Source organism: Carlito syrichta, unplaced genomic scaffold, assembly GCF_000164805.1.
Source record: "Carlito syrichta isolate Samal-C Ts95f unplaced genomic scaffold, Tarsius_syrichta-2.0.1 Scaffold308105, whole genome shotgun sequence".
Taxonomy (NCBI): Eukaryota; Metazoa; Chordata; class Mammalia; order Primates; family Tarsiidae; genus Carlito; species Carlito syrichta.
Genome location: NW_007252201.1, coordinates 322,017 through 349,994, shown reverse-complemented (window position 1 = coordinate 349,994; position 27,978 = coordinate 322,017). Strand labels below are relative to the sequence as shown.

Sequence of the window (27,978 nt, the reverse complement as noted above, 5' to 3'; positions counted from 1 at the left end):
ATATGATAAGACCTGTGAAATCTGCAGGTGTGAGCCCACTGCTACACTTCCTTTGCTGTAAAATGTGTCTTTGGACAGACATGATGGTGTGCAGGATACCATGGAGACAAATTAAGCATCCTGTGAGTAGTGTCGTGGGCAGAATTGGTGTGGACAAGAAGGTATTCTCTACTAGGAACATGTCTGTCCCTAGGAGGGCAGAGCATTTTCCTTCCATAATGGAGAAGGCTAATGTGATCCATCTGCTCCCAGGGCATCATTTCAGGGTGTCAACATGAACCTATACTTTTGGCCAGTTGGACAATCTGCAAAGGAAGAAGAAATTTCAACGTTTTTTGTCAAGCCCATCTATAGTTGCCATCTCTGCACCATGAGTGTTTTGTAATATGTTCCTTGAGCAAGCACTGGGTAGCCAAGGAGGATCACTAGGATGGGTTACTGTGTTCACTTGATTATTGAGAGCCTTCCAGCATAGGGAGCCTGGTAGAAAAGGTTGCAGAATGAATCTTGGGGCAATTGAAAGATATCTGATACCCTGTCAGTAGATTTCTTTTCCAAGAAGTTTCTATAGCTCAGACTCTAGGTATAGACATGACCACGCCAAAAGAGAAAATGCCTATGCTTTGTGCTCTGTGCTTTCCCAGAAAAGTTGAGAAAAAGAACTGGTCTTCTGATGTTTACTATAATCTGATTGACTTGTGGAGTCTTACCCAAGACTCCAGTGCTTAAGAATCTCATTTCAGCCGGTGGCTGAATCTCGGTGGCTCAGCCTGTAATCCCGCACCTTTGGGAGGCTGAGGTGAGTGGATTACCTGAGCCCGCAAGTTCGAGACCCGCCTGGGCAGGTGAGACCTCATCTCTACAACAACAACAAAAAATTAGCCGAGCATGGTAGCACGCGCCTGTAATTCCGGCTACTCAGAAGGCTGAGGCAGAGGGATCGCCGGAGCCCAGCAGGTCGAGGCTGTGGTGGCCGGGAGCGGCCACTGCACTCTAGTCTGGGCAGCAGAGTGAGACTCCAACTCAAAAAATAAAAAAATAAAAAATAAAAATAAAATAAAATAAAGTGAAAAAACCAATTCAAAAAAAAAAAGAATCTCATTTCAAATACTTGATTTTGACAACAGAGCTCATTATCAAGCTCATGAGGTGAATGAGATTTCATCACTCACAGGTACCACTATTGTGGAAGAGGTATGCTTTTTTCACCCAATAGACTCACCTCTGCTACCACTGTCTATGGAAGGGCAAGCTTATTGAGCCCTAATGGATCTCTGAGTGCAGAGGCCTCCAAGAGAGAAATTAGGTACCTCGTGGAAACCACCATTCATTCTTGAGCAGAGGACTTTTGCCACCTGTAGGAACAGTGACTGATTTATAGAATCTGCCCGTGTTCACTATATGCTCAACCTCTCAGGGACCCATGGAGTTGCATCTTCTGCAAGACAAAGCCCATTCAGGAAAGTCAACCATGTTATCAGGAATCTGAGGTCCTGATGAGGCAAATGCTGCCCGAGGAACAGTTGGTGAGTCAAGACATTAACCCGAAGCCTCCTCCTTTCTGTTCACCCAAAAGAGACAGTCTTGCGGAGGGTTCAAGGAATAGATCCCAAAGGCAAGCTGTTGGCCCATGGTGTATGCTTTGATCCATGACCTAATACTAAAATTTGTGTTCCAAAGAAAATTCCCAATCCATAGAACATCCCCATTCCATGTTTTTTTCTGAGTCCACATATTTGTGAGTCACGTGTTCTCTCTGGGTATGCATATGAGCTCTTGGTCTCCAAGCTATATTTCACTTCAAATATTTTCTATCTTTTGCAGAAATGTGAGTTGCTCCTCTTGAAGGTCTACTGTGATTCAAAAAGCCTCTTTTTTGCCTCAAAGCCATATTATGTAAGTAACAAAAAAAAAAAACAAAGCCTGAAACTGGCATTTGTCAGATCTAGGAACCGAATCCCATAGCACAAGTTACCATTAGATTTGCCTTGTTTATGAGCTTTTTGTTTGGACTACGATAACAAATCACCTTAGCACGGGTAGCTTAAACAGCATGAATTTATTTTGTTTCTCGCAGTTCTGGAGGTTGGATGTCCATGATCAGGGTGTCAGCATGGTCAGGTTCTGGAGAGGGCCATCTTCTAGGTTGCAGAGAGCCGCCTTTTGGCTATGTTCTGACATGGCAGAAAGAAAGGGAGAGAACTCGCTGGGGTCCTTTTTATAAGGGCCCTAACCCTATTCATAAGGGCTCCACCCTTGTGACCTAATTACCTCCCAAAGGCTTCATCTCCTAGTACCATCACACTGGGAGTTAGAATTTCCACACATGAAATAGGGGCCCACAGACCTTCACTCCATAACCATAGGAATCTGTGGAAACCTGATTTAAAATCAAGTTCATAATCTCCCTTTGGCCCTTTCCTTAACAGAGCAGAAAAGGGCTTTGGAACCCAAAGGACTCCATGTGGTTAAACAAAGTCAAGAAAAGGCTAACTGAGAAGATGTACAATCAAGTGAAGGGATTTGTGTATGACATGCGCCTCATCTTTGAGAAGCACAAGGTATATTACAAGGTAAGTGACTCTCCCTGCTATCCTTTTTTTTCCTTGAAATAAGTCACTTTACCTTTCATATTCTAATATCCAGTAAATATTACAGTTACCTTCATCATGTGGCAAACTCACACAAGTACAAACTCTGGAAGTATTCTAAGAGCCTTGTGTTGCATATGGGGAAAATTAAAACAAACCAGAGAGTATCACTGCAAACATGACCGACCCTAGGACCTCAGAATTTACTCACTTCTAGATAGTTAATTTTCATCCACAGAGAATGATAGGTTGCAGATCTGTTCTTTCCACAGAAAATGAAAGCACATTCTAAAAGCAACTAGTATTTCTTCTCTCTAGAGGAAGATACCAAATCAAAGTCTTAGATTTCTTTACCTGTGACTTTCCCAGCTCCATACATGATGGAATATTGTGCAGCCATAAAGAAGGACAAAATTATGGAATTCATAGCAACTTGGATGGATTTAGAGTCTATTTTACTCAGTGATCTATCACAGAAACAAAGAACTAAGTACCACATGTTCTGTCTCATAAGTGGACTCTGAACATTTATCTTAATACTACATGAAAGAGATTGGCAGTAGTGTATCACTGCCAGGGGAGGAGAGGCACATAACATTAATAGGGGTACCTGATCCCAAACCAGACAAAGTGAGGACTAGTGGGAGGCCCAAACATCACCTGTAAGATGACCACTTATGTACCTAACCCTGATTTGTACCCCACATCTTTAAAATAAAATAAAAAATTAATAAGGATTACCTCGAGGGGTAAGAATAAAGGGAAAAGGAAGACACCATTAATTTTCCTTAGTCACTTCTGGACTATCATACTGTTATAAAAATTATATGCTGTGTATAAATATCACATAGCTAAGTTTTTAAAAAATTAAATCAATTAATACATTTCTGATCAAGAATTAGACTGCAATACAGTACTATATTTGCTTCTCTGTCTTCCAGATAAAGAGAAGTGATCAAATTATCAGGGAACGTAAGCGTCTCTTAACTGGATTAATACTCACTTAAATTTGGGATAGCCTCACTTGAGGATGTGGATTATCTGAAACGCTGGGAGTCTAAGCTCATTCAACAATGACTATTATTGTTTTTGTCTTTGCTTTTTCAGAAAGATAAATTCGTCAGACTGGGAGTTCAAGTACAGAACACCTTTGAAAAGAATTTCAAAAATATTTTTGCAATTCAGGAAACAAGCAGAAACATTGTTATGTTAACATAGCCCATTTTTTATTTCCCTTATTCAGAATCTTTTGCAGCTAGATATATAATGTGCTGGTGATTCCACTAAACTCTACCTATTCTTGTGCAAGCATTATATCACACTTCTGTACCAAAAAGAAAATTCTAAGCACCCCAGCAGACTAAAAGGGCCCTCTCTGGGTCTAGGGAAACCTGAAAACCTAAATTTCAGGCTAAAAAAAAGAGTTCAGGCACATCTTATCATACTCTCTCCCTTTTGGAGTTTAGGCACAACTGACTAGCATTAACATCAAAATAGAGCTCATAAGACTGGTAAAACAGACTTTGTGGAAATAAGACACCAAATTTTAGCCTGACTTTGGAATAGCATCACATGACACATAGCAGGTCCTAAGGAAAATAAAAATATTTTACCCCAAAATATATTTATTTCACATATTTTGGAATGGCCCTGCAAAATTGTCTCTTAGGGAAATTTGCATCTGTAGAGAAATATCCTACAGATACCTGACACCTTTAAGACATCTACTACCTATTCTCTCTGAGGCTTGCTACTTAGAGGCTTCATCTACATAACAAAACCTTGGCTTCCACAAGGCCTCTTATTTTAACTCAAGCATTTATTTCTTCAAATTCTTCAGACAGAAGTTAAGTCTTTCTACCAATTGCCAATCAGAAAATCTTTGAATCTACCTATGACCCATAAGCGCCTCATTCTCGGTTTGAGATGTCTCATCTTTTTGGGCCAAACCAATGTATGCCTTATATGTACTGATTTCTGTTCTTACCTGCAAACTTCTGACTTCCTAACATGTATAAAACCAAGCTGTAACCCAACCACCTGGAGCACACATTCTCAGGATCCATAAGACTATACCTTGTGTCATAGTCACTCATATTTGGTTCAGAATAAGCCTCCTTAAATATTTAACAGAACTTGGGTTTTTTTCATCAACTCTTCTTTTCCAAACTTTTGTCATTCCTGCTCATTTATTTTTTTTTAATAAAATTTTTAATTGCCTTAACAAATTCTCTTATTGAATAATTTGGAGTGAAAGTCACAATTGAAAATATAGTCTTTCTATAAAGCATATTATATCTTTCCATTTATCCAAATCTTTTATTAGGTTCTTCAATAATATGTTTTCTTCCTCTCCCCATACAGGATCTTCTTTTTTTCTCCCAAGAATTTTGCTCTTTTTTCTTTAAATCAAAGTCTCAGGGTCATTCTAGAACTAAAGTGTAATACACATTGTACTTTTTGTTATTAATGAAAAAAATTTATCCAATTTTCATTAAATTTTATTATTGATTATCACTTGTTACAGAGAGCTACTGTTATTTATATATTTTTGCCACTGACTGTCTTACTAAATACAAGATGACACCTTTTTTTTTTTTTTTTTTTTTTTTTGCCTTTCACTCAGTGACATCAGGAATCCTGTAGTAACTATCTAGCATTTTCAATTTTTAATTTATGGAATTGTAATTGGTTCAGCTGGTGGAAGCACTTCTCACTTAGGCACTAAAACCCATGACAGTTCTTGATTCTATTGGAAAATGACTTTTCCAGGACACCCTAGTGTACTTGCATGTAAAGGAAGGAAAAATATGTTGTTCTCTACTCTTCTAAATTCTTATCTGGGGTTTCTATGGCAAAAAATAGATTAACAAGAGAAAAACAAGCATAAGTTTATTAACATGTATACATATACAGGAGATACCCAGGGAGGTGAATAACTCTCCGAGAGGTGGCTTAGACTTCAGACTTTAATACCATCTCCAGCTAAAAATGTCCTGTGTATAATATGATAAGCTAAAAAACCTAATGGAACAGTAAAATATATAAAAATATATTTTATATGTTCTTAAATTTACAAAAATATATAAATATATCTAATTTTTATATATGCATGCTAAACTGTGTGAAAAGACACAACCAATGTTTACAAGAAAGATATATGTTCTAATATCTGACATTTTCTAATAGAAAAAATACTAAAGATATGAATATTTTGAAAAAATATGTGTCCTAATTCCAACAGAAACAAAGCACAGGCAGCTCCAAGGATGGGCCCAAGGCTGCAAGGTACATTATTTCTCTGGTTAGAATTGACCATGAAAGAATGAAAGGAGGCTATCTGTTCAGACTGCTGTCTGTGGAACCTTTGAAGACAGTAAAACAATATTTATTCTATAGAGATTTTCTCTAGATCAAGTTATGGTGGAAAATATTTTGGAAAGGCAAAACATGACACAGCAATAGCAGTGCAATCAGTACTAGGAGCAAGTCTGTAGAGTACAGACTTGGGGGTCTTTCATGGTTGAGCACTGTGGCCACCCTCAATACAGACTCTTCCACCAAAAGCTCAGGGCCAATGATAATTCAGATAACTGTGCAGAATTTCAAATAAAAATCTGTGGGTGCCATTGAGAAACTGGAACTCTCTGAGGGGAAAAAGTCTTGAGGGGCCATTAGACCTTATAAATCACATAGATGTTACCCAGCAAGTTGGAAAGTCACATTTTATTCCCCTGGAGTAAGAATTTATTATGAGAGTTTCCCAATGTGATATAGGGTATCAATATCGGATCTGTCTAGTGTTTTGCATAGGTGTGTTCTATATTTATTCATCTGGATGGCGTGTTATGATAACAGTCTGAGGGCAGAAAAAAACTGACGAACACAGCTGCAAGAAATGAAGAACACAGCCTATGAGTTTATCAGTGCAACCTCCTGGAACAAGCACAAGCAATTTACAAAGTTTTACCCACCACTTTTGATTCTGTATTAACGTCGGAGAAATCTTGAATTCTGCAATATAGTAGAAGCCAACGTCATCTGAAAGTTCAGCTATTTTCTAAATAGTTCTGTATTTAATCTGCAATGTTGAACTGGAAATGAACTGTCAATGGAAATATGAAGTGATCCCTTGCTCTAGAATTTCTGAAGAAAGTGCAGTGTATAAAATACTGATCATTTGTCTTTATATTAAAATGTGTCCTATTAAACAGTGAGGAAACAAGAAAAAATATAAATTACCTCTTCAAAAGTTTTTCAACTGAAAAATCTCATAATCATTTGGGAAGGAGATTTTATTTCCTCCAAAGGTTACAGTCTGCAAGGTGGCTGTCCTGACAGGCTGGGAGCATAGCTTCTGGCAGAGCCCAGACACCTCAAGGGAGGGGAGGGTGGAACAGAGGTTTATGCTGAACATATTGGCCAAGTATACATATTTAACAGGTTGAAGGAGGGACTATGAATACTCATTAAGGGAGGTCACACACATGTATGCTGAATTAGCATGCATGTTACATATGACCCAGGTTTACCTTGGGATGGAGACTTAACATTTAAATATGTTACAGTTAATGCTGTCAAAAGGTAAAGCAGGGACATGAAGGCACTTATGTGCACAACCTCTATAAATTGGCCAGAACTAGTCCACAGTCAGTGGTCTTCCTATCAGGAGAAAGTTACTGAAATCAATCTCTTGCCCAGTCAAAGCTATAGTTATGGCTTGTAAAACAGGGATCAGCAGTCAGCATCTGGTAGCGGATGAGCTATAAGTTGTCTTAATGTTGCTTTTCTCAATGCCAGCACTTGTTTAACTGCTAAGGGAAAAAAATCTACTGGCAGTTAGAACATAGTCTATTCTTTAATTGTAGGGTTGTGTGACTTAATCCTTGCCTGGCATTGTTTATAATTTGGTATGTTATTGCCACTGAGAGTCCATTCTACCAGTCTTATGATCTCTGTTTTAACATTAATGCTGGTCAGTTGATGTGTCTAAACTACAAAAGGAAGGGTGTATAAAAAAAGGATGTCTGACCTCCCATTCCCAACATGGCTAGAAACTCAATTTTTAAGGTCTATCTGGTGTTCCCTTAGCCAAGAAAGACTCTGTTCAGTCAGTTGGGGGTGTCTAGGATTTTACTTTTAATTTTCAAAGCACTGTAGAATTACTTCCCAAATTCCAAAATTCATGTTTTCCTTTTCTTCCTGAGCTTGACTGTAACAAGAAAAATAGAGAGATCGTGACACTGAGACTATTATAGGAAGTGGCATTTTATTACGCTGGCCATCCCAGCAGGCCCGAGGGTCCAAATCAAGTGCCCCAGAACAGGAGAAGTGGGGTCTTATACCCTTATTTAGGTAAGGGAGGGGGTCGTGTTGAGTGATTAAATACTTTCTTTGGAACTTTACAAGGTTGTACTCAGCAAAATCAGATTTTTTAGGGTGGCCGTTTATCATTTTTTTCAAACCTGGGTCCCTCCTATATTAGGAACTTGGTCAAGGGATCGAGCATCTCGTGTTTTGAGGCCTTTATAAAGGGGAATGTCTAGTTTATCCCCCCTTGGGTTAGGCAGAAGGAAAAATCCTGGTTGGATTATTCCTATGGTACATGTGTCTTTTTACAATGCTGGGAGCTGGGCATAGGCAACTTTTTTATATGTTCAAAATAGCCCTTTAGTACATTGAGAAGATTTAGTTGCATAAGCAGATGTCCAATACCAAACAGGCCTTGTTGGCCACCAGAACAAACTTTTGGCTGGGATGAATAACAATGGAAAACTCTTATGTCTAACCAGATAGTTTTTATACACGTACATGTTGGGTGTGTAAGGGAAGCAATAAATACCCAAATTAGGCACAAATACATAAAAGCACAGAAACATTTTTTATTATAAGAAAGAATGGGAACACTAGTGAAACCCTTTTTTAACATGCTTAATGGGAACAACTCTGTTAATCTTACAGCAAATAAAGTTAGTTTTACAGCAATTAAAATGACAAACAGTTTAGCAAATATAAAGGTTCACAAAGCAAAACAATATCCGCTGAGTTCTTAAGCTGAATCCTCAATCTTCTGCCGTGATAGATCAGTCAGCTTCCAGTGTGTGACTGAAGCAGGGCTGGAGAATTTTCAGGCTTCTAGAGCAGGGCTTGAGAAATTTTGACTTTTTGGAAGGTCAGTTTAAGGGGTGTTGTTGAATCTGCGGTGCACTCCCAGTCCTGGAAGGCCAACTTAGTTTTGCTATATAAAAGAACAGTAAATGGCCCCCTCCAGAGGGGCTTCAGAGGTTGTACATTTTACTCTCTCACCCATACCATATCACCTGGCTTAAAAGAATGGGCATCAGTAGTCTAACTAATTGGCAATTGTTTTCTGACTTGACAATGGATAGCATTTAGGACTGAACCTGAGGCTTGCATTTGCTGTTTTAGGGCAAGACTTTCTAATTTCTTTATGTTTTTTTGTATGTCCCTAACAAGAGGGGGTGGCCACCCATAAGGAACTTTAAAAGGCGAGAAGCCAGTTTACTTTATTCAAAGGCCTGTTTTGGGGCCTTTCTCCATAGCAGGGGCTTTTGTTCACCCCCCTTTGAGACTTCATAGAGGGGTTTTATCATGATAGAGAAGTTAAGTATTTAAATTCTATAAACTAGTATAGGACCAGACCCACCCTTAGGGTCCTTTTTTGTTGTTGTTGTTGTTGGTTGGGTTCTTTTTTTCTTTAATTTTTAGCAGCACTTACTCCCCTTGGATGCTTGAGTTTCTTCTGGTCCAAGAAGTGTCTAGGGAAATAAGCTTATAAACTATGATTAAAATTTGTTTTAAATAGACAACACTTTTTTTATGAGCATTTATGTTTGTGGCCCCTTTTTTTTCAAAGGCCTACAGTTAAACAATTTTAAAGGTTTAACAAATTCCATTTCAGGGAGTTGGCTCCTGAGTGATGCAATACTAAATACCTATGTTTAGATTACTCATGTCTTTAAAGGATTTTTAGTGATTATTATGCTAACCCACAAACTGAAAGATTGTACTGTCCTAGTTTTACATCTGATGGAGTTTTTCCTGGATTTGCCAAGGGGTGGTATAGGTTGTCACTTGGCCTGCAGTAGAAATGTCTGAATGCCTTTTAAAACCTACCTATAGGAAATTTATTTATGTCTAGCCTGTGCTAGCTACCCTGTCTCAACTATTTATTCTTTAGAGATTTTTCAATCCCGTAATCATTTACGGTGCTGAGGGGTGAGGGTCTGTCTTCTGCAATTTCTTCAGAGCTGATAATGGGCGCATTCCTGTCTAGCCAGAGATCAAAAATCTCTCCCTGTCTGACTTGAGGCATCCAGATTTGTTTTAGCAGTGGCATTGTTTGCAGGCACTGGCTGGGATTTTTGCATGACCATTATGTGGGCATGAAATTACTGGATTTTAGCTCAATAAAAGGAATAAAGTCAGGCCTACATTTTGACAATTGTAGGCAGTGGCTGATTACCTTTTTGTATAAAAGCTATAAGGCCCAAAGTTATTAACATAACTTAAATGATAAACTTTAATTTTTGTGGCTTTATTACGAGTACCATCTTTTGTATTTTTAGACTATAATGGTAGCCTGACAGATTGTTTTAGACTATAATTTGAACTAGGCACTTAAGTAAATCCTATATAAAATTTGAAGAGAAATCCTAAAATGTTTGGAGACTTGTATCTAGAAAAGACTTTATTATGCCTAGATTGTTTATAGAATTTTTTTGTATGTATATTTTTAATAAACTTTTCTTATATCATTTTTGGCATGCTTATACCATTTTATTTTTGTTTTTTACCCCCTTTTTAAAAATTTTCATAACTATTTACTTTATTATAGGACAGAAATGTACCATATAAGATTTCCTTTTAGATAAAAATATTTTTTTATATATCTTTTTTGTTGTTTTTTTACTAAAACCTTATTTGTATATCAATAACCTTTTTATATCTTTCCTTTGTATTTTGCTTTCCTTTTTATTTATTAATTTATCTATAAATTATAGATAACCTTTTACAGTCATAATTTGAATTTACCTTTTAGTAACTGTTAGGTGAAACATTTAGTTTTTGGAACACCTTTCATCCCACTGGAGAGCAGGTTTTAGGAGGAAGAAGTTCAGTATGAGCACAAGGGCTAAAAACTTAGCTTCAGTATTAATTAAGAAATTAATTTGGGCCCCAGCCACATTTATACAGACCCAAGGATTCTCTGGGTGGATGGCATACAGAGTGCTGTGCTGGGCTGTGCCCCTCTCCCTTCAGTCAACACCCACCATTCCCGAGCTAGGTGTTCCCCCCTCCTTCGGGAGAGGCCGCACCATCTCTTTCAATGACTTTTTAGTCCGAATATTGGACAAGGTTCTGGGGGCTTAGGCCATTAAGAACAATTGTGCTTTAGGTGCCCAGATTGCCCACATTCATAGCAGCTGATACCATCTCCCTTAGCAGGTTTATCCTTATTAGGCCTCTTTTGGGTGGCTGGAGCTTTTGCCTTTAGTGGCAACTGTCAATTTGTTTACCTTTCCTCTGGCTGGTGCTCATTTTGGAGTTTTTTTCCTTTTTTTTTTAAAATGTTTCAGTTTCTAAGAACTTTAGAGGCTTTTTATAATTGGGAGTTTGGTATTTCTAGTCTTGAGTTAAGCCTCTGGAGTTTGGCATTTAATATTCTATAGGATATAATCTTGTTTGCAAAGTAGTGAAATAAATTTTTTAAATGTCTCTGTAAACAGAACTTTTGACCATTTTATTTTTCCTTAGGTCTACAAAGTGATTTAATTGCCAGATAGTTTTGTTCTTTTTCAAATTTTATTATCTGCTAACTTGTAGTGAGTTCAAATTTGATTTTTTTTAATAAGACACTTATTATTATTATTAAACCACATAATTTTAATTTGCTCCAATCATTCAAAATCTGTCCTATCGGGGTATCTGAGGACACAGACCACTACGCACTCTCTTGGTCACGTTTCTTGAAACCCAGAATTTTCTCTGAACACTTGCAATTTATTCCTCAAAGGAGAATTCTAAAACAAACAAATAACTAAAAAAAAGTGTAAACAGCAATGCCAGGAATCCCTGGAACCCTGATGGCTTCTCCCAGACTGAGGTTCTCAGCCTTTCTGGAAGCCCCTTTTTTTTTCTTTTGCTCCACGACTTTTCAATGATGTCTATAAAAATGACCTGGTACAAAACCTTTTTAGAGTGAACAGACCACATAGATGTAAAATGATCTGTTTCTACTTATTCCTAATTATGAACAAGCAAAATTGTCAAAAATCCTCATGAATTACTAAACAACAGCCTTAGTCCTAAGACGTGGACAATTAAATGAGCATAGCCAAAAACACAAGTATTAGTGTTATTTAGCATTATAATATAAAGTAGGGCCTCAACATACACTACCAGACTCTAAGAGACGTCCCAACAGTTTTACAGGGACAAGCAGTTGATTATGACCTTAGGCAAGGCCTAAACCTTTAGAAACAGACTTACTTTTAACTAACCTGGCTTTTAGCATTTGAAAACAAGAACAGCTTATTTATTCCCTTAGTTGTCAGAGAAAGATTACAAATTTTTTTTTTTCTCCAGGGCTAGCATTAACTTGCACTGAGTTAGCAAAAGGCTAAGTAGCATATAAGAGACATTTCTATGTTTTTTTATAGGTGAATTAGAATGGGCTCCTTCAAAATTTATGAAGGAGAACACAGGCTAAGGAAGGGAGGGGACATGTTTCCCAGAAAGAATTTAAAATAACCGGTAATACTTATACGCAACAGACAATATTTTCACAGCCTTAACAACAAAAGGCAGAAATTTTAACAGTGACAATGGGATGGGAGAAAACACCACACAAATAAAGGGAGACATAAAATGACATAAAGAAACATGTGCCAATCAAATTTTTAAAAGACGACATGTCCCATCAAACAAAGCATAATAACTCAACCAGCTTTTTTAGCAGATTTAAAATGTCAGAAACACACAAATGAGAGAATGAGGGGTATGGGAAACATCCGCTTTTGTCCCCCTCCAGTCATACTCCTCGCGAAGATATCTCAGACACCCCTTAGCAAGTGGCAGGTTGGTACACCCCCAACGCAGACTAGCTTTATGCGGAGCCCCCCCCACCATCCGTCTCATTCACACACAAGCACACGGCACATTTTTTAACTCTCCGTCCTAATCCTAGGAGCCTACGGGTTCATCTTTAGACAGTGTTTCCTTTTACTGCCTTTCAGCCCTTTCCTTCAGGCTGGAAGATTACTACCAGGCTCCGGGAGGTGATCAAGCTCCCATTCTGCCATCCCTTGGCAGGTCTATGCAAAGGCCTTTATTTCTACCCTTTCCATCGGGTGGTCTTTCTATCCTTTCCATCAGGTGGTCGTCCTTGTGCCAGTTCCTTGCCTCTTTGGTTGCTGTTGTGCTTTCGTGGTCCGAGCTTCAGTGCACCGGGAGGGGCCTCCCTCCTATGGATCAAAAGGTCCGTTGCACGCCAGGCGAGATTGCCCTTCCCGTTGCTCTGGAGGTCGTACCTCGATGACAAAGGAGGTGGAACACACCATCTCCAAACTCCCCATTTCCCAGCCAATGTACCAGAAATGTAGCAGGAAAAATAGATCGTGACACTGAGACTATTATAGGAAGTGGCATTTTATTACGCTGGCCATCCCAGCGGGCCCAAGGGTCCAAATCGAGCACCCCAGAACAGGAGAAGTGGGGTCTTATACCCTTGTTTAGGTAAGGGAGGGGGTCGTGTTGAGTGATTACATACTTTCTTTGGAACTTTACAAGATTATACTCAGCAAAATCAGATTTTTTAAAGAACAAATGGTTTTCAAGAACTGCAGGCTTGTTAACCGTCAACTTTAAAAGGGGGGGGTTTAGATAAGACTCTTTTCCATTTCCATAAAATGGTCAGTCTCTGGGCCATTTTGGCCTTTTTTAAACAAAACCTGCCCAGCACCTGGCAGGTCTTTAAAGTTGCAACTTGCCTTTTAAAAGAAAATGCCTTTAATTGCTAACAACCCCTCTTCCTGCCACTAGGAGTTATTCCAGGTGATTGCCATGAGGCCAACTGCTGATTCCAAACCAGCTATATGTGTTTCTGTGTTTATTCACTCAATCCTACAAAAAATATATCTTGAGCATTTGCCGCATCCTGCCACATGACTACATTTCCTAAAGACCAGCACCCATTCTCCTCAGTTAGTATTGCCATGTGTCTCCTAACCAAAGGAATGTATACAGAAGTGAGATGGCCTATTTTGAAGCCTGCCCCATAATATCTGCTGTTAGGTCAGATGTTAGGTCAGTGAGCCAGTGCCACAAATAAGATCCAAAGAATTGCACAGAAATTAGGAAGTAAATTAGAGAGAGAGGAGATTCACCTCCCCAATTTATTATAGGAAAAGGAATGTGAACTTTACTAATACTTTTTGTCCCAGTTACTGTTTAAAGGGGAAGCTGATGAACAGGTTTGAGAGGTTTACAGGAAAGTCCAAAGTGAGTGCAAGCAGGCGAAGGGGGAGGGGCAGCACACAAGGTTTGACTTTGCTGCAGCTACTGCTGCCGCTGCTGGGGTATTATCAGGCACTAGGGAGGGGGATGAGGAGGCTGGATTTGAGTTGTTAGAGGGAAAGCAGGAAAGAGGTAATTAAAGGAGGACTTAGAAGGAGTATGTCACAGGAAGAAGTAGGGGTCTGGGAGGCACACCATTTTGCAAACCTCAGACCATTTGCCCTTGTGGTGACTTGAGGTCAAGTTGAAGGAAAGTATCAGAGACAGAAATCTGCCTTGGGCCTACCTCCTGGTCGCCTAGCTGACATTGAGGAGATGCTTAGGGCAGATGTTTCCCTCTAGGGAAAGGGTCCTGAGACCTTTCAGAATGCATTTCAGTTGGGGATGGGGGGAGCCTTAGCCACCCCATATTGAGGGTTTCCCATGAGGAGTACTGAAGGGAGGGAGCGATTGGTCTAGAGAGCAGTTCCTGAGAGGCCAGAAAGAGAGAAAAACCATCCATGTCCTCAGCCAGCATCCTGAGGATAAGTGGAATAAGCCTGAGTATGTGACTAACAAGGAAGAAAGGGCATCTCCTTCATCTCCTCTTCCATAGCGCAGAGGGCCCCAGGCCCCAGCAAAGGCTGCTCCAACATGTGAGTTTGGGTGACTTGGCCAAGATTTCTGCAGAGGGCCCCAGGCCCTAGCCAAAAAAAAAAAAAAAAAAAAAAACACCTGGATGGAGACAGAAGCAAGCCTCTCAGGTCACGTTTAAAGACCTCCTAGCAGGGAATAGGGCAGCACATGAACTCATCAGCCATGTAATTTCGAGCCTGAAAAGGCTGAGGTGACAGGGAGAGGCCCATTCACTGTAGGTCATCGTAGGTGATAAGAGTAAGAGTAAGTAGCAGAGAAAAGGGCCAAACACCTCACCTAGAGACTCAGGTTGGAAAAGAGGAGAGTGAGAGAGAGCACAGCAATGTGTTGATGGGACCTCCAAATTGTTAGGACAGGTCAGATGTTAGGTCAGTGAGCCAGTGCCGCAAATAAGATGCAAAGAATTGCACAGAAATTCGATTGGAAAATATAGTTTATTTAGAAAGTAAATTTGAAAGAAAGAGAGAGGAGATTCACCTCTCCAAGGTGGGGAGAAGGGCCAAAACTTAGGGAAAAACATGGCCCGGCAGGAGCAGGACTTAACAAAAGCAATGGCTGCAGCCATTTGAGGTTGAATGCTTTTTAAGGCTTTCCTTTGGTGTGGGGCAGGTGATTAAGGTGTTTGAGTGGTGGTCTGTTTCATGTCATCACGAAGGGGCAAGTAAGCACAGTTACTGACTTGATAGATGGCAGGCGGATGGGTGTCGATGGGTGTCGCATTATGTGACAGCTATGTATAGTCACATAACTGTTGCCATGGTGATGGGGTCTGTCTGTGTCACATAGTTCAGGAAGGGCTGCTCACAATAGATTAGGTTAGCTTGGTTTCTTATGGCTGGAGGCAAATACTTGGAATAGAAAAGCTAATTAATACAAAACAAGCTGGGGAGAGGGTTTAAAACAATTCTCAATGGCTATCACTGGGAAAACAGTTTTGCCCTTGATTAGAGAACAAGCTAAGTAATTTAAGAAAGCATGACAGAGCAAGCAGTGTTAAAATGGCTGCATCGTAGCTAAGATTATTTCATTAAATTATTCTATTTTGGCATTTCACCCTTTCATCTGCCATGCTATTTTCTACATGGTCAGGGTATGTTCACACCAGGCTGATCCTGGATACCATGAGTTGAAAGCAGTAGAGACTCTCTTCATCAACCTGGACACTTTCTGACCAAGGAGAAGAGTTGTTGTGTCATCATGAAACTTCCTTGGGCTGTTTGCCTGAACAAGAAATCAGTTTCCGCCACACCTGAATCATTGCCCTTTATATATTTATGTGCTAGTGCAGATATTCTACCCTAACCATTACAAAGCGAACAATGTGAATCATCTAAAACCAAAATAAAATTATTTTTAGTAGGGAAACATATAACAATTAGAGTCTATCTTCTGTTTAAAAAAAAAATGTTGGCTGGGCTCGGTGGCTCAGCCTGTAATCCCAGCACCGAGGAGAGTGGATTGTCTGAGCCCGCAGGTTCGAGACCAGCCTGGGCAACTTGGTGAGATCTCGTCTCTACTATAAATCAAAAATTGGCCGGACGTGTTAGCAGGCGTGTTCCGGCTACTTGGAAGGCTGAGGCGGAAGGATCACTGGAGCCCAGCAGGTCAACGCTGGGGTGACCATGAGTGTGGCACTGCACTCCAGCCTGGGCGACAGAATGAGACTCCAACTTAAAAAAAAAGAAAAGCGTTTATCATGCATAGTGTTATAAGTTCTTATTTGTTCTTTGGTGTTTTTCCAAATGTATTTCCAAAAGTAGGTCTCTTTTCTACTTTGTTTCCTGCTTCATGGCATCTAGAAAATAAAGGGGGAGGAGTTAAAAACAGGAGCTTATAAATAAAAGAGTTATGAAATCATGTGGCGACTCACACTGCAGACAGAATGGTGGCCATAATGATGCTTTGATAAATCAGCTCTGTCTCTGCCTTTCTTATTAAAAAAAAAAAAAAAATCCCAAATGCATGTTAATTTAAAATAGTAAGATCTATAATTGGGAAAGAAGAACTTTATTTCTTATGATGATTTACAAACAGCGGTCTGGGGAGTGGAGCTCCCTGTTGAGACCGAAAGCAATCACTTCAAGGAAGGAAGGGTGAGACAAGAGTTTCATGCTAAACAGGTTGGCTAAATATACATATTTAACAGGTTATGGGAGGGGTTATGAATATTCATGAGGAAGGGTAAGCAAATATATATGTCACATACATTTCATGTTCACTTTGGGGTGAAGACATTAAAGTCAGGTCAAATTAGGCTCTGTACTCAAATGGTAAAACACAGGACACAAAAGTGCTATATATGCAGCCTCCATAAACTAGCCAGAACCAGTCTGTGGTCAGTGGACATTTATTAGGAAGGACTGCTTTGTAGTTTAGTCGTTATGTCAAAATCGTGAAAAGGAATAGGATCTGGTCAGAGCATCAGATGGTTGGTTGAAATCAGGATAGGAATCTTCTATTCTTTGTTTTCCAGGACTTGTTTCCCTTTAATTCTTAGGAAAAAATGTCTGGTGATAGTAAGAAAGGGGTATACTGAGGCATAACTGACTTCTCATCTCATCATGGCCGGAAACTTAGTTTTTAGTTTTTCTGGACTCTCCTTGGCCAAGAGGGATCCAATTCAGTTGATCAGAGGGCTTAAAATTTTATTTTTATTTTTCAGGGACAATCACTGGATTAAGTTATAGGTGTTCTAGGTATGGGTTCAGCTCTACATTTAATTTTCCATGTGAACTTGTAAAGGACACTTACATATTTATGAGCTTCAGTTTCCACATCATAAAGCAGGGGTAATGCCTGTCCTCTTTCCCACCTCTTTAGGTTGTTAGAGTGATAAAGTTAGATTTTGGTCACAAAAGTGCTTTGGAAAGTCACTATAATAAGCCAATATCACGCTGGAGGATATATTTCAATAGCTATCACTTGGGTTTTTGACTGGAAGATTGTCTTTCTAGCAGTAACTAAACAGATCATTTGTCTAAAAAGGTCTTTCAAGTTTCTGAGTAATAGAATAATGTAACTATCTGTGTTCTATAGAACATGGTAGGCAAGATGGTAGAAATCATTATATGCATACATTCAATTTAAAAGGATAGAAAATATTTTGCCTTATCTTTTCTCAAGAAAATTAATATATGCTACATATATTCAGTCCATAAGATCTACCTAATAATGTGAACATTATTCCATGACTCCCTGCATTTTAAAAATGAAGGTAAAGAAAATGTAGAAAATGAAATCCCAAGTTAAAGTGAGCCCATTGCAAGAACAGTATCTCTGGATACAAACTGGTAAACTACCACCAATGGTTTGCAACCCTAACTTTCTTACCTTGTCTAATGATTGGCTCTGAGCTTGAGGTTTCCTGGGGCTCCTCTTTTTTTATAATAGAATCGGAAGAGTCACCTCTTCTAATCACTGCACAAAGAAAAGAAACCCCTTAGTAGTCTCAGTGTGTGCTAATGAAGTAACCCAGAAAAAAACTCATGAAAAACTAAAAAAAAAAACAAAAAAAAAAACACCTGGGAAACTCACAAGGTCATCTCGGTCTGCCCTTTGAATTCATACTGCCTGAATGTTGTTCCAGTCACTATTACCAGAAACTAATAACAATTCACCCACATGGAGCACCTTTACTTAATCTGGCTCTCCTTCTTCTTAGACCCTACTCTTCTCACTTGTCCCTACATGTTTATTATACCTCTGCCTCTGTTTCACCATGAAGACTTTGAAAGCCATATATTGAAGTAGGCAGAACTTCTATCAGCCAGAGTCCCTAAATAGCTGTGTGGAGTAAAGACCCCCAACAATCAGGAACCACCTTATACTATGTGAGCAAGAAATAAACTTCTTCCTGTGTTTGAGTCAATAAATATTTAGGGGCCTATTTCTTATTGCAATTATCCTGAGAGGATGCCATCCATACACAAACCTGAAATATATGGCATTGTCTTCATGATCAAGTAACAGATAGTGAAGAGATATATCAGAAACTGGAAAGATCGTGTAGCAGCAAATCAAGAAGGGAAGGAAACATGTGGTAAAAATTGCAAGATGCCCATAAAAACTCAGCCCCTCTTTTTCCAGGGCACACAGCTGGTCTTTTCAAGGTTTCTTTGCAGTGAGGGATGATCATTTGCCTGAATTCTAGCCAAAGAAATATGCACAAATATGATGTACTTCCTACACCTCTTTCTCAAATTTGATGCTAATCCCCAGGGGACCTTGAGAGCCATGGGATGAGAATGGCAAAGTCTCCATCAGCCTAGGTCCCTGATTGACTATGCATAGCAAAGCTACTCAGAACATCCTGCCTTCACCAACTGGTAACCTCCTTAGACTTTTTACATAAGTGAGAAATAAAGTTCTATGTGTTCGAGTTACAATGGAAGGGGGATTATTTGTTACAGCAGATAGTTTCTTCTAATTATAATAATCTATATATTATATATAAAGTTTAAGTAGATGAATAAAATGTGAATCATCTAATATTAAGTAGAAGGATAAAATGTTAATAATTTAAAGTTGAAACAAATTTTTAAATTGGTAAAAACAAAGAAAATAGAATAAATTCTTTGCAAATCAAAAGTAACATCATAAAATCATAGTTGCTCTTACATCTTTTCCAAATATGTTCTCCCAAGGAAGATATGTTTCTAACATTTCCGGAATCTAGAAATATAGAAGAAATAAGAAGTCAAAATGTATTAAATAAAAAGAGCAATAAAGCTTATAGCAATTTGCACATGAGAATGTACTCAAATTTTAATGATGTTTTCATTATCATATATGTCTTATTTAGGCATTTCTCTATTCTAGAATTGAGTTTTAGGTGTCCAGGATTCTAGTCCTGGTTCATTCTTTAAATCTCACTGAGACTACAAAAATAAATCGCCTTAGGCATTTATATGCCACGATTTCCTCATTTATAAAACAGAGACAATACTTATCCTAATTTACTCTTCAGGTTGCATTTTAAAATATCTTACATTTCTGCAAAAATACATTGAAAAATTATTACATTAGTCAATGACATGCTACAAGACATTTCTCAAAGCTATTATTTGGGTTAGAAATAGTTAACATGTAGCTTTTCCTTCTGGTACTAGATTTTTTTTTTAATTGTCTTTTGAAGTCTTTTCCACATTTGTGCCCAAAGGACATTATTGACCAGCAGAACGTTTGTGTTCTGTGCTTCATGGAAGAAGAGATATGAACAGACATGGAAATCACAACATAAAGTCAAAAAACCTTTAGTATTAAGAGGCAATGACAATATGTAGTTTAAAAATACCATACTTTTGCTTGCATATTTAAACTAAAACATCTATACATGAATATGCATATTCAATCAAAGGATAAATCTTCTTAAACATAGAGTAACGATGCAGAGAATGGATCCAAGGAGTCACTGGAGCCCTGTCATGTGGACACACTGAGGAAGTTCAGACTCCCAGTTACAGTTTTCATCTTCTTTACCTGGCCAAGTTCTTGGTGGAGAATCTGTTTTCTTGAACCTTTTCTTCTTTATTATTTCCTGAAGAATAGCAGCTGCTGATCATTAAAGAAAGGAATAAAATTCTTTAGGGTTTAGGGTGTGTGATGTGTGACCAACTCAGAAGAAAATGTCAGAAGAAAAAGAAGAAGAGGATAACTGAAAAAAACTTGGAAAAGTCCAGGGATAGACTACATCCGTCCGCAAGCCACCCTAATTTGCTTTATTTATTCTTCTGACTTATGATGTGAGGTGACTTTGCATTGTCTTATAAAACTCTTCTTACGCTTCACTCTCTTCCTACTTCTTACCCTTTCACCTTGCTCTACACATTTCTTCTGCTGCTGCTCTTTTGCTCACACGTGGAAACCTTGGGAAGCATGTGCTAAAGACACTAGAACCTCCATCAACCAGGGTCTTCAAATAAGTGAAATGTGTCTTGCCTATTCTTTTCATCCTCTATCAACATGGAACTCCCTTGTTTACAAGAATGTAAAACAAACTTCAGTTTTGCTTGAGCTAACACTCATTTTTGGTCTATTTATTACAGAAATTATTCTATAAAGTTGAATATAGAAGTTATGAAATTTGGTACTGAAAGGGAGGTATTGCCATAATAAAAACTTAAAATATGTCCCATTGGCTTAGTGATCAGGAAATTGATATCAGAGCACTAAAAACAAATTGATTTCCTCATTAGGCAATTGCAAAATGTGTAGTAAGTTTCTTGCATGATATATCTTGGGAGGAAAAATATAGCCCCTCCAAGACCTGTAATTCTAGAAAAGAAACTAGAAAATAGAATATCAATAGTGTCTGTTGGTTGCTACTCATTGGGTTTGAAAACTTACTACAGTTGAGAGATAAGCTTCAGCAATAATTGGCTCATGTGAGGACAAAAGTGAATGGAGTTCATAAGAATTCAGAAAGAGGGTTCTTGTAGGGATGGAAAAACCAAAATATTCTGGACTCCAAAAGTAAAAGATGAAGCTGAAAGAGGCTCTGAGCAACAAAAAGCCAGTTATGGCTTCTCAATCAAACAGAGGATCTCAGCTTTGAGATAAATCTTAAATCAAGCAAGGCCTTCACACCTAATCCTATAGCATCAGATGTCCTCAAGAGAATATCATTAAATTAAGAATGGCTTCGTGGGGAGGGGGAACTCAATAAATAAATCAGGCTTAAGGATTCCGTTTAGGAGAAAACTCTGGCAGTTGATTCAAATACATGGAATTCATGGAAGAAGAATTAATTATAAGTCAAGCAAGATTTTAATAAAATTGCCTAAAGAACCATGAATCTGGACTAAAAGTATTTTTAACTATTCAACCCCTAAGACAACCCTCAGGCACCCAAACTTCAACTAACAGAAAGCTGTGAACATATTCAGTGCTCAAGAAAAGCATGCTCCCCAGTGGCCACTTGGGGCCACTTCAGATGTGACCAACAAGGAAAATGGAAGGAGAAAATTTTTTTTAAAAAAGCGGGCAGAGTTAGAAGAATTCCTTCAAGACAGCAGAATCAAGAATCTCCTCTACTGCTAGAGGAGAGGGAATACTTCCATAATAGCCTGGTATATTAATAATAAACCATTGGCCTCTGTGTGTCTCCATTTCCTAGACAGTAGTTGTATTGGGGTTATTCTGTCCACTGGGAGTCAAAAAAAAGGAAAATAATCTTATTAAAAGATTAGATTTAATAATCTTATTATATCACCAAACATAAAGAACATCACCTAGACCCATTAAAGAGGACTGTACCTTACAAAAACAAAGTAGATATTGACCTGTATGCAATAATTATATAGGAGTTTGGGTTATCTCTTGTAAGGGAGCTGCATGAGGAAAGAGGGTAAATGGGTTTTACATGTGGAAGGTGGGATGAATGGGGATACTTGAGGGTGAGACAAAGTTTAGGAGAGATTACTAGTTGCTGACCAAAACTGTGTTCTCTGCTTCTTCCGAGGCACACATCTAAACTATATTTTTCAGGTTCTTTTGCAAATAGGCGTGGCCTATGAGAGATCTAGCTAAAAGATCATCCATGTAAGAGATGTGCCTGCTTCCAAGGCTGGTCCATAACTCCTCCCACATGTACTCTTCCATACTTTTTCCTCTTCCTTGAATTTGATGGCAGTCCCCAAAGTAAAGATACCCTTGGAAGCCTTGAGTGCCAAAAACTTCATCTGCCTAAGACTGCATAATCACATGGAGTAGAGCTCCCCAGCAAACCACTACCATCTAACCAACCTGTGGCTCCTTAAGCTGCTTCGAAAGAAATAAACTTAAATTGTGTTTGAACATATTATATTTTGGAGTCTATTTGTTAGAGCAGATGGCCTAACTTAACTAATAAAAAGTAACATAACTACTACTACTACTATGTGAATCTTTCAAACAAATAATTTTCTATTTGTAATGTATATAGAAAACAAAATATTTTTGTGGGGAAAAATATTTTTTCATATGAATATCAAGAGTTTTATTGATTTTTTTAAGTAGCTTTTCTCAAAGTGAGTTTATTTCTAATATTCATAAAATTTGTAAATTAACTGAGGAAATATGAAATAGCAATTTCTAAAACGCTTAAATTGTCTGGGAAGTAATCAGGCTGAGGTGAGTGGATTGCCTCAGCCAGTGGGTTTGAGACCCGCCTGGGCAACTTGGCGAGACCTCATCTCTACAATAAATCAAAAAATTAGCCGGGCGTCGTAGCACGCGCCTGAAGTTCCAGCTACTTGGAAGGCTGAGGCCGAAGGATCGCCTAAGCCCAGCAGGTCAAGGCTGCAGTGGCCGGGAGCAGCCACTGCACTCCAGTCTGGGCGACTGAGTGAGACTCCAACTCAAAAAAAAAAAAGTATTGTTTGTTAGATATTGATAAACAAAAATAGCAATAATAGTGTAATTTTAATTTAATTCCAGAAGAAAGTAAGAAGATGAAAAACAACATAAAACAGACGAGACAAAAAACAAATAGAAAGATGGTAAATTTAAATCTAAATACATTAGTAGTTATATTAGAAGTAAATAAAACAAATACTTCAATTAAAAGACAAACATTTTCAAAGTAGAGTTTAAAAAAACTATAAGCTGATTATAATAGACACATAAAATATATGAAGATAGATAAGTTGAAAATAAAATGATGAAATAATATATGACATGCAAACACTAAACTCCTAAAAAAATTTTAAACTAGTAAGGGGGATGAGAATATACCACTTTGGCAAACTAATTATTTTGTGCATTCAGTAACTGAGAAACAGCAGATGCAGGAAGATGTCTCTTCCTTACATCTTTCTGCCTAAAAGCAGGTTCTGTTTCCAGTGAGAAAAGTGCCCCTGTGGTACCAGGAAGAGAACATTCTTATCCCCAGAAATGAAAAGTTGAAGCCAAAGTTAGTCTATACAAACAAATCTTACTAAAACAATCCTTATCTTCAATTAGTTTTCCCCATATATTTCCTTGTCATTTTCCTGTATTTTACCACCTTTAGCCCAAATCCTATCCTTTCTCTCACTCTCTCTCTCTTATCTTTTTTTTTTTCTGAGTCTGTGTCTCACTCTATCACCCAGGCTAGAGGGGAGTGGTGTGCTTACAGCTCACCGCAGCTTCAACCTCCTGGGCTCAGGCGATCCTTTTGCCTCAGTCTCCTGAGTACCTAGAACTATAGGTGTATACTACCATACCCAGCTTATTTTTATTTTTTATTTTTTTTGTAGAGACAAAGTTTTGCTGTGTTACCTAAGCTGATCTCAAACTCTTGGGCTCAAGCAATCCTCCCACCTCAACCTCCCAAAGCGCTGGAATTATAGGCATGATCCACCATGCCCAACCTCAAATCCTTTTCTTTTGTCTTTACATCTTGATAAGTTCTTGCTCTTCGTTAAAATGGTATATAAGCCTTCAGTCAAATTGCTTTTTTGGGCTTTTTGCTTCTTTCTATGAACTCCCTGTGCCATGTAAAAATATTAACATCAAATAAAATTTGTATGCTTTTTCTCCTGTTAATCTATCTTTTGTCAGTTTAATTTATAAGCCCCAGGCATTAAATCAAAGCAGGTAGAGGGTAAAATTGTACATTCCCTACATTGGTGTATACTTTTAGGCAGAAAACCTCACTAGAAATAAAGGAGGGACATTACATAATGATAAAAGATTCAATTCACACAAAAGATAAAATAATTCTAAATCTATTTGTACTTGCCGGGCTTGGTGGCTCAGCCTGTAATCCCGCCCCTTTGGGAGGCTGAGGTGAGTGGAATGCCTGAGACCGTGGGTTCGAGACCCACCTGGGCAACTTGGCGAGACCTCATCTCTACAATAAATAAAAAATTAGCCGGGCGTGGTAGCGCGCGCCTGTAGTTCCAGCTACTTGGAAGGCTGAGGCGGAAGGATCGCGGGAGCCCAGCAGGTCGAGGCTGCGGTGGCCGGGAGCGGCCACTGCACTCCAGTCTGGGTGACAGAGTGAGACTCCAACTCAAAAAATAAAAATAAATAAATCTATTTGTACCTAACAGAATAGCCACAAAATATATAAAGCAAAGACTGACAAGATTAAAAGGAGAAATAAACAAATCTACTGTCAAAGTGGAAGCTTGTAACTCAGTCACTGATAAAGCAAGCAAACAATAAGTAAGGACGCAGAAAATCTGGATCATCCAGGTAACAAACTTGACTTACTTGCTACATAGAAGACACTATTCTCAGCAATTTTAAATGTGTGTTTTTTTAAAGCACACATGAAACACGTATAAAAATGACCAATTTTGAGCCATAAAACAAATCTCAAATTTCAAGAACTGAAATTATGTCAAGTATATTCTCTGACAATAGAGAAATTAAGCTAAAAATCAATAAGAAAAAAACTCCTCGTGAGTGGAAATTAAGAAAAGGCTTTCAAACAATTCACCATCAAAGGAGAAATCACAATTAAAAGCAAAAAGAAAACATTCCTTGAAGGGTAATAAAAATATGACATATCAAAACTTAGGAGATCCATGAAAAGTAAAACTTAGAAGGAAAAATTATAGCCTTAAATGCATAAATTAGGAAAGAAAAAAGGCTAAAAAGTAATGCTCTATCATTTCAAAAAAAGTAAAAGGGCTGGGCGTGGTGGCTCACACCTATAATCCCAGCACTTTGAGAGGCAGAGGTGAGAGGATTGCCTGAGCCCAGGGGTTTGTGACCAGCCTGGGCAACTTGGTGAGACCTCGTCTCTACAATAAATCAAAAAATTAGCCCGGCATGGTGGTGCACGCCTGTAGTCTCAGCTACTTGGAAGGTTGAGGAGGAAGGATCGCCTGAGCCCAATGGGTCCAGGGTGTGGTGGCCATGAGTGTGCCACTGCATTCCAACCTGGTGACAGAGCGAGACTCTGACTCAAAATAAAATAAAATAAAATAATTGTGAAATAAATCCAAAAAAAGATAAAGATAAGAAAAAAAGTTGATATCGAAAACAAACTTTCAGGAAAGAGATCAACAAAGTTAAAGCTAAAAGTTTGTTTTTGAAACAATTTATAAACTTAACAACAAGCTCCTAACAAAACTGGCCATTTTTAAAAGGTAGGAGTCACAGAAACAAGTATTAGAAATAAAAAAAGAATATTAACTGCATATTCTAAAGTTGTTAAAATACCTTAGGAGAATAATAAAATCAACTTTATACCCCAAAATTTGAAATGTTAAATGAAGAAAACACAAATTACAATAAGGGCACATGGAAAAATAGAAAACATAATTTGTTCTATAACTATTAAAAAGTGAATCTATGGCCAAACTCAGTAGCTCAGCCTATAATCCCAGCACTTTGAGAGGCAGAGGCAAATGGCTAGCCTGAGCCTGAGGGTTCGAGACCAACCCAGGAAACTTGGCGAGACTTCGTCTCTACAATAAATCAAAAATTAGCTGGGCATCGTAGTACATGCTATAGTTCCAGCTACTTGAAAGGCTGAGGGGGAAGGACCGCCAGAACCCGGCAGGTCAATGCTGAGGTGGCCATGATTGTGCCACTGCATTCCAGCCTGGACGATGGAGTGAGACTCCAACTCAAAACAAACAAACAAACAAAATTGAATCTATAATTTAAGAACTTTCTTCAAAAAAATTTTCAGGCTCAGATGGTTTCTCTGGTATGTTTTAGTATGCATTTAAGGAAGATACTACACCAAACAATATCAAACACTTCCAGAGAATAGAAACAGAAGAAATAACTCCTGACTTTTTTGTGAGACCAGTATAATCATTATTTCAACCTCTAAGGAGGTCAAAACAAGAACCTAATGTTTTCAAACAAGTATCTCATCATGGATATGATTGTAAAACTCTCCAAAATAAAGCCAGTAATATATTAAAAAGTATAATTCTTAAGAACAAACTAAAAATGCAAGATTGGTTTAGCATTCAAATAGATTCAGAAAAACATTTGATAAAAAATAAATATTGATTCATAATTTTTTAAATTAGCAAATTAGGAATTAGAGGAGACTTTCTTAATTTAGTAAAGGGCCTTCATAAAATACCTACAACATACCTCACACTTAATGATGAAAAGTTGACAGCTTTCCTATGAAGTTGAGATCAGGACAAAGTGCTGCTATGACCCCTTTTACTCAACAAAGACCTCAAAAATGAGAAGTTTTTGTCAATGGAAAATTCAAAGGAAAGAAATATATGGTAAAGGAATAGTAAAGAAAGAAATGAAACATTTTTTACAGATAGCATAATTGTATACATATAAAATCCAAGACAACTTACTTAGAAGTTATTAAAACTAATAAGTAGTTTAGCAGGTTTTCTAAATCTGTGTCAAGTTAAAATAAAAATCATTTTACATACTAACAACAGTTATGGCATGAAATGTTAAAATAAGGCTGGGCATGGTGACTCAAGCCTGTAATCCCAGCACTTTGGGAGGCTGAGGGGAGAGGATTGCCTGAATCCAGGGGTCCAAAACCAGCCCGGGCAACTTGGCAAGATCTCATCTCTACAATAAATCAAAAATTAGCCGGGTGTGGTAGCATGCGCCTGTAGTGCTGGCTACTTGGAAGGCTGAGGCAGAAGGATCGCCTGAGCCCAGCAGATGGATGCTGGGGTGGCCGGGAGCGTGCCACTGCACTCCAGCCTGGGCGATGGAGTGAGACTCCAGCTCAAAAAAAAAAAAAGTTAAAATATACCCTTTGCCATACCATTGAAGAGAATATGAGGTAAAAAAAATTAATAAATAATGTGTAAAAGTCTACACAGAGAGTTATAAAACATTATTAAGAAAAATTAAAGTAGGCCTGAATAAATAGGAGGCACTGTGCTCATGGATTAGAAGATGAATATTGGCCAGGTTCGGTGGCTCAGCCTGTAATCCCGCACTTTGGGAGGCCGAGGTGAATGAATTGCCTGAGCCCGCGGGTCCAAGACCCACTTGGGTAATTTGGTAAGACCTCATCTCTACAATAAATAAAACATTAGCCGGGCGTGGTAGCGCACACCTGTAGTTCCAGCTACTTGGAAGGCTGAGGCGGAAGGATCACCGGAGCCCAGCAGGGCGAGGCTGCGGTGGCCGGGAGCAGCCATTGCACTCCAGTCTGGGTGACAGAGTGATACTCCATCAAAAAAGAGAGAGGGGGAAAAAAAAAAGAAGATGAATATTTTCAATTATTTTCAAAATCATCTACAGAAACAGATCATTCAATGTTGACATTTGAAATATCAACAACATTTCT

At 38.4% G+C, this 27,978-nt stretch overlaps 2 protein-coding genes and 1 pseudogene across 2 annotated transcripts in view; 2 read left to right on the top strand and 1 right to left on the bottom strand.

Annotated features, from left to right (window-relative positions):
• Positions 1-3,854, top strand: part of SP100 (SP100 nuclear antigen) — a 106,847-nt gene extending 102,993 nt beyond the window's left edge. The window contains 4 exon segments of the mRNA XM_021716002.1: positions 1,418-1,526; positions 1,825-1,896; positions 2,430-2,573; positions 3,699-3,854. Of these exon segments, the coding sequence (XP_021571677.1) occupies positions 1,418-1,526; positions 1,825-1,896; positions 2,430-2,573; positions 3,699-3,809 (436 nt within the window). The 3' untranslated portion in view covers positions 3,810-3,854.
• Positions 3,855-5,350: 1,496 nt separating this feature from the next.
• LOC103267338 lies at positions 5,351-6,763 on the top strand (annotated as a pseudogene).
• A 9,771-nt stretch (positions 6,764-16,534) lies between these two features.
• Positions 16,535-27,978, bottom strand: part of LOC103267337 (nuclear autoantigen Sp-100-like) — a 51,698-nt gene continuing 40,254 nt past the window's right edge. The window contains exons 9-12 of the mRNA XM_021716001.1: positions 20,244-20,318; positions 19,383-19,436; positions 18,096-18,182; positions 16,535-16,560 (exon numbers count right to left, since the gene is read on the bottom strand). Coding sequence (XP_021571676.1) covers positions 16,535-16,560; positions 18,096-18,182; positions 19,383-19,436; positions 20,244-20,318 — 242 coding nt within the window. The remainder of the gene's footprint in view (positions 16,561-18,095; positions 18,183-19,382; positions 19,437-20,243; positions 20,319-27,978) is intronic.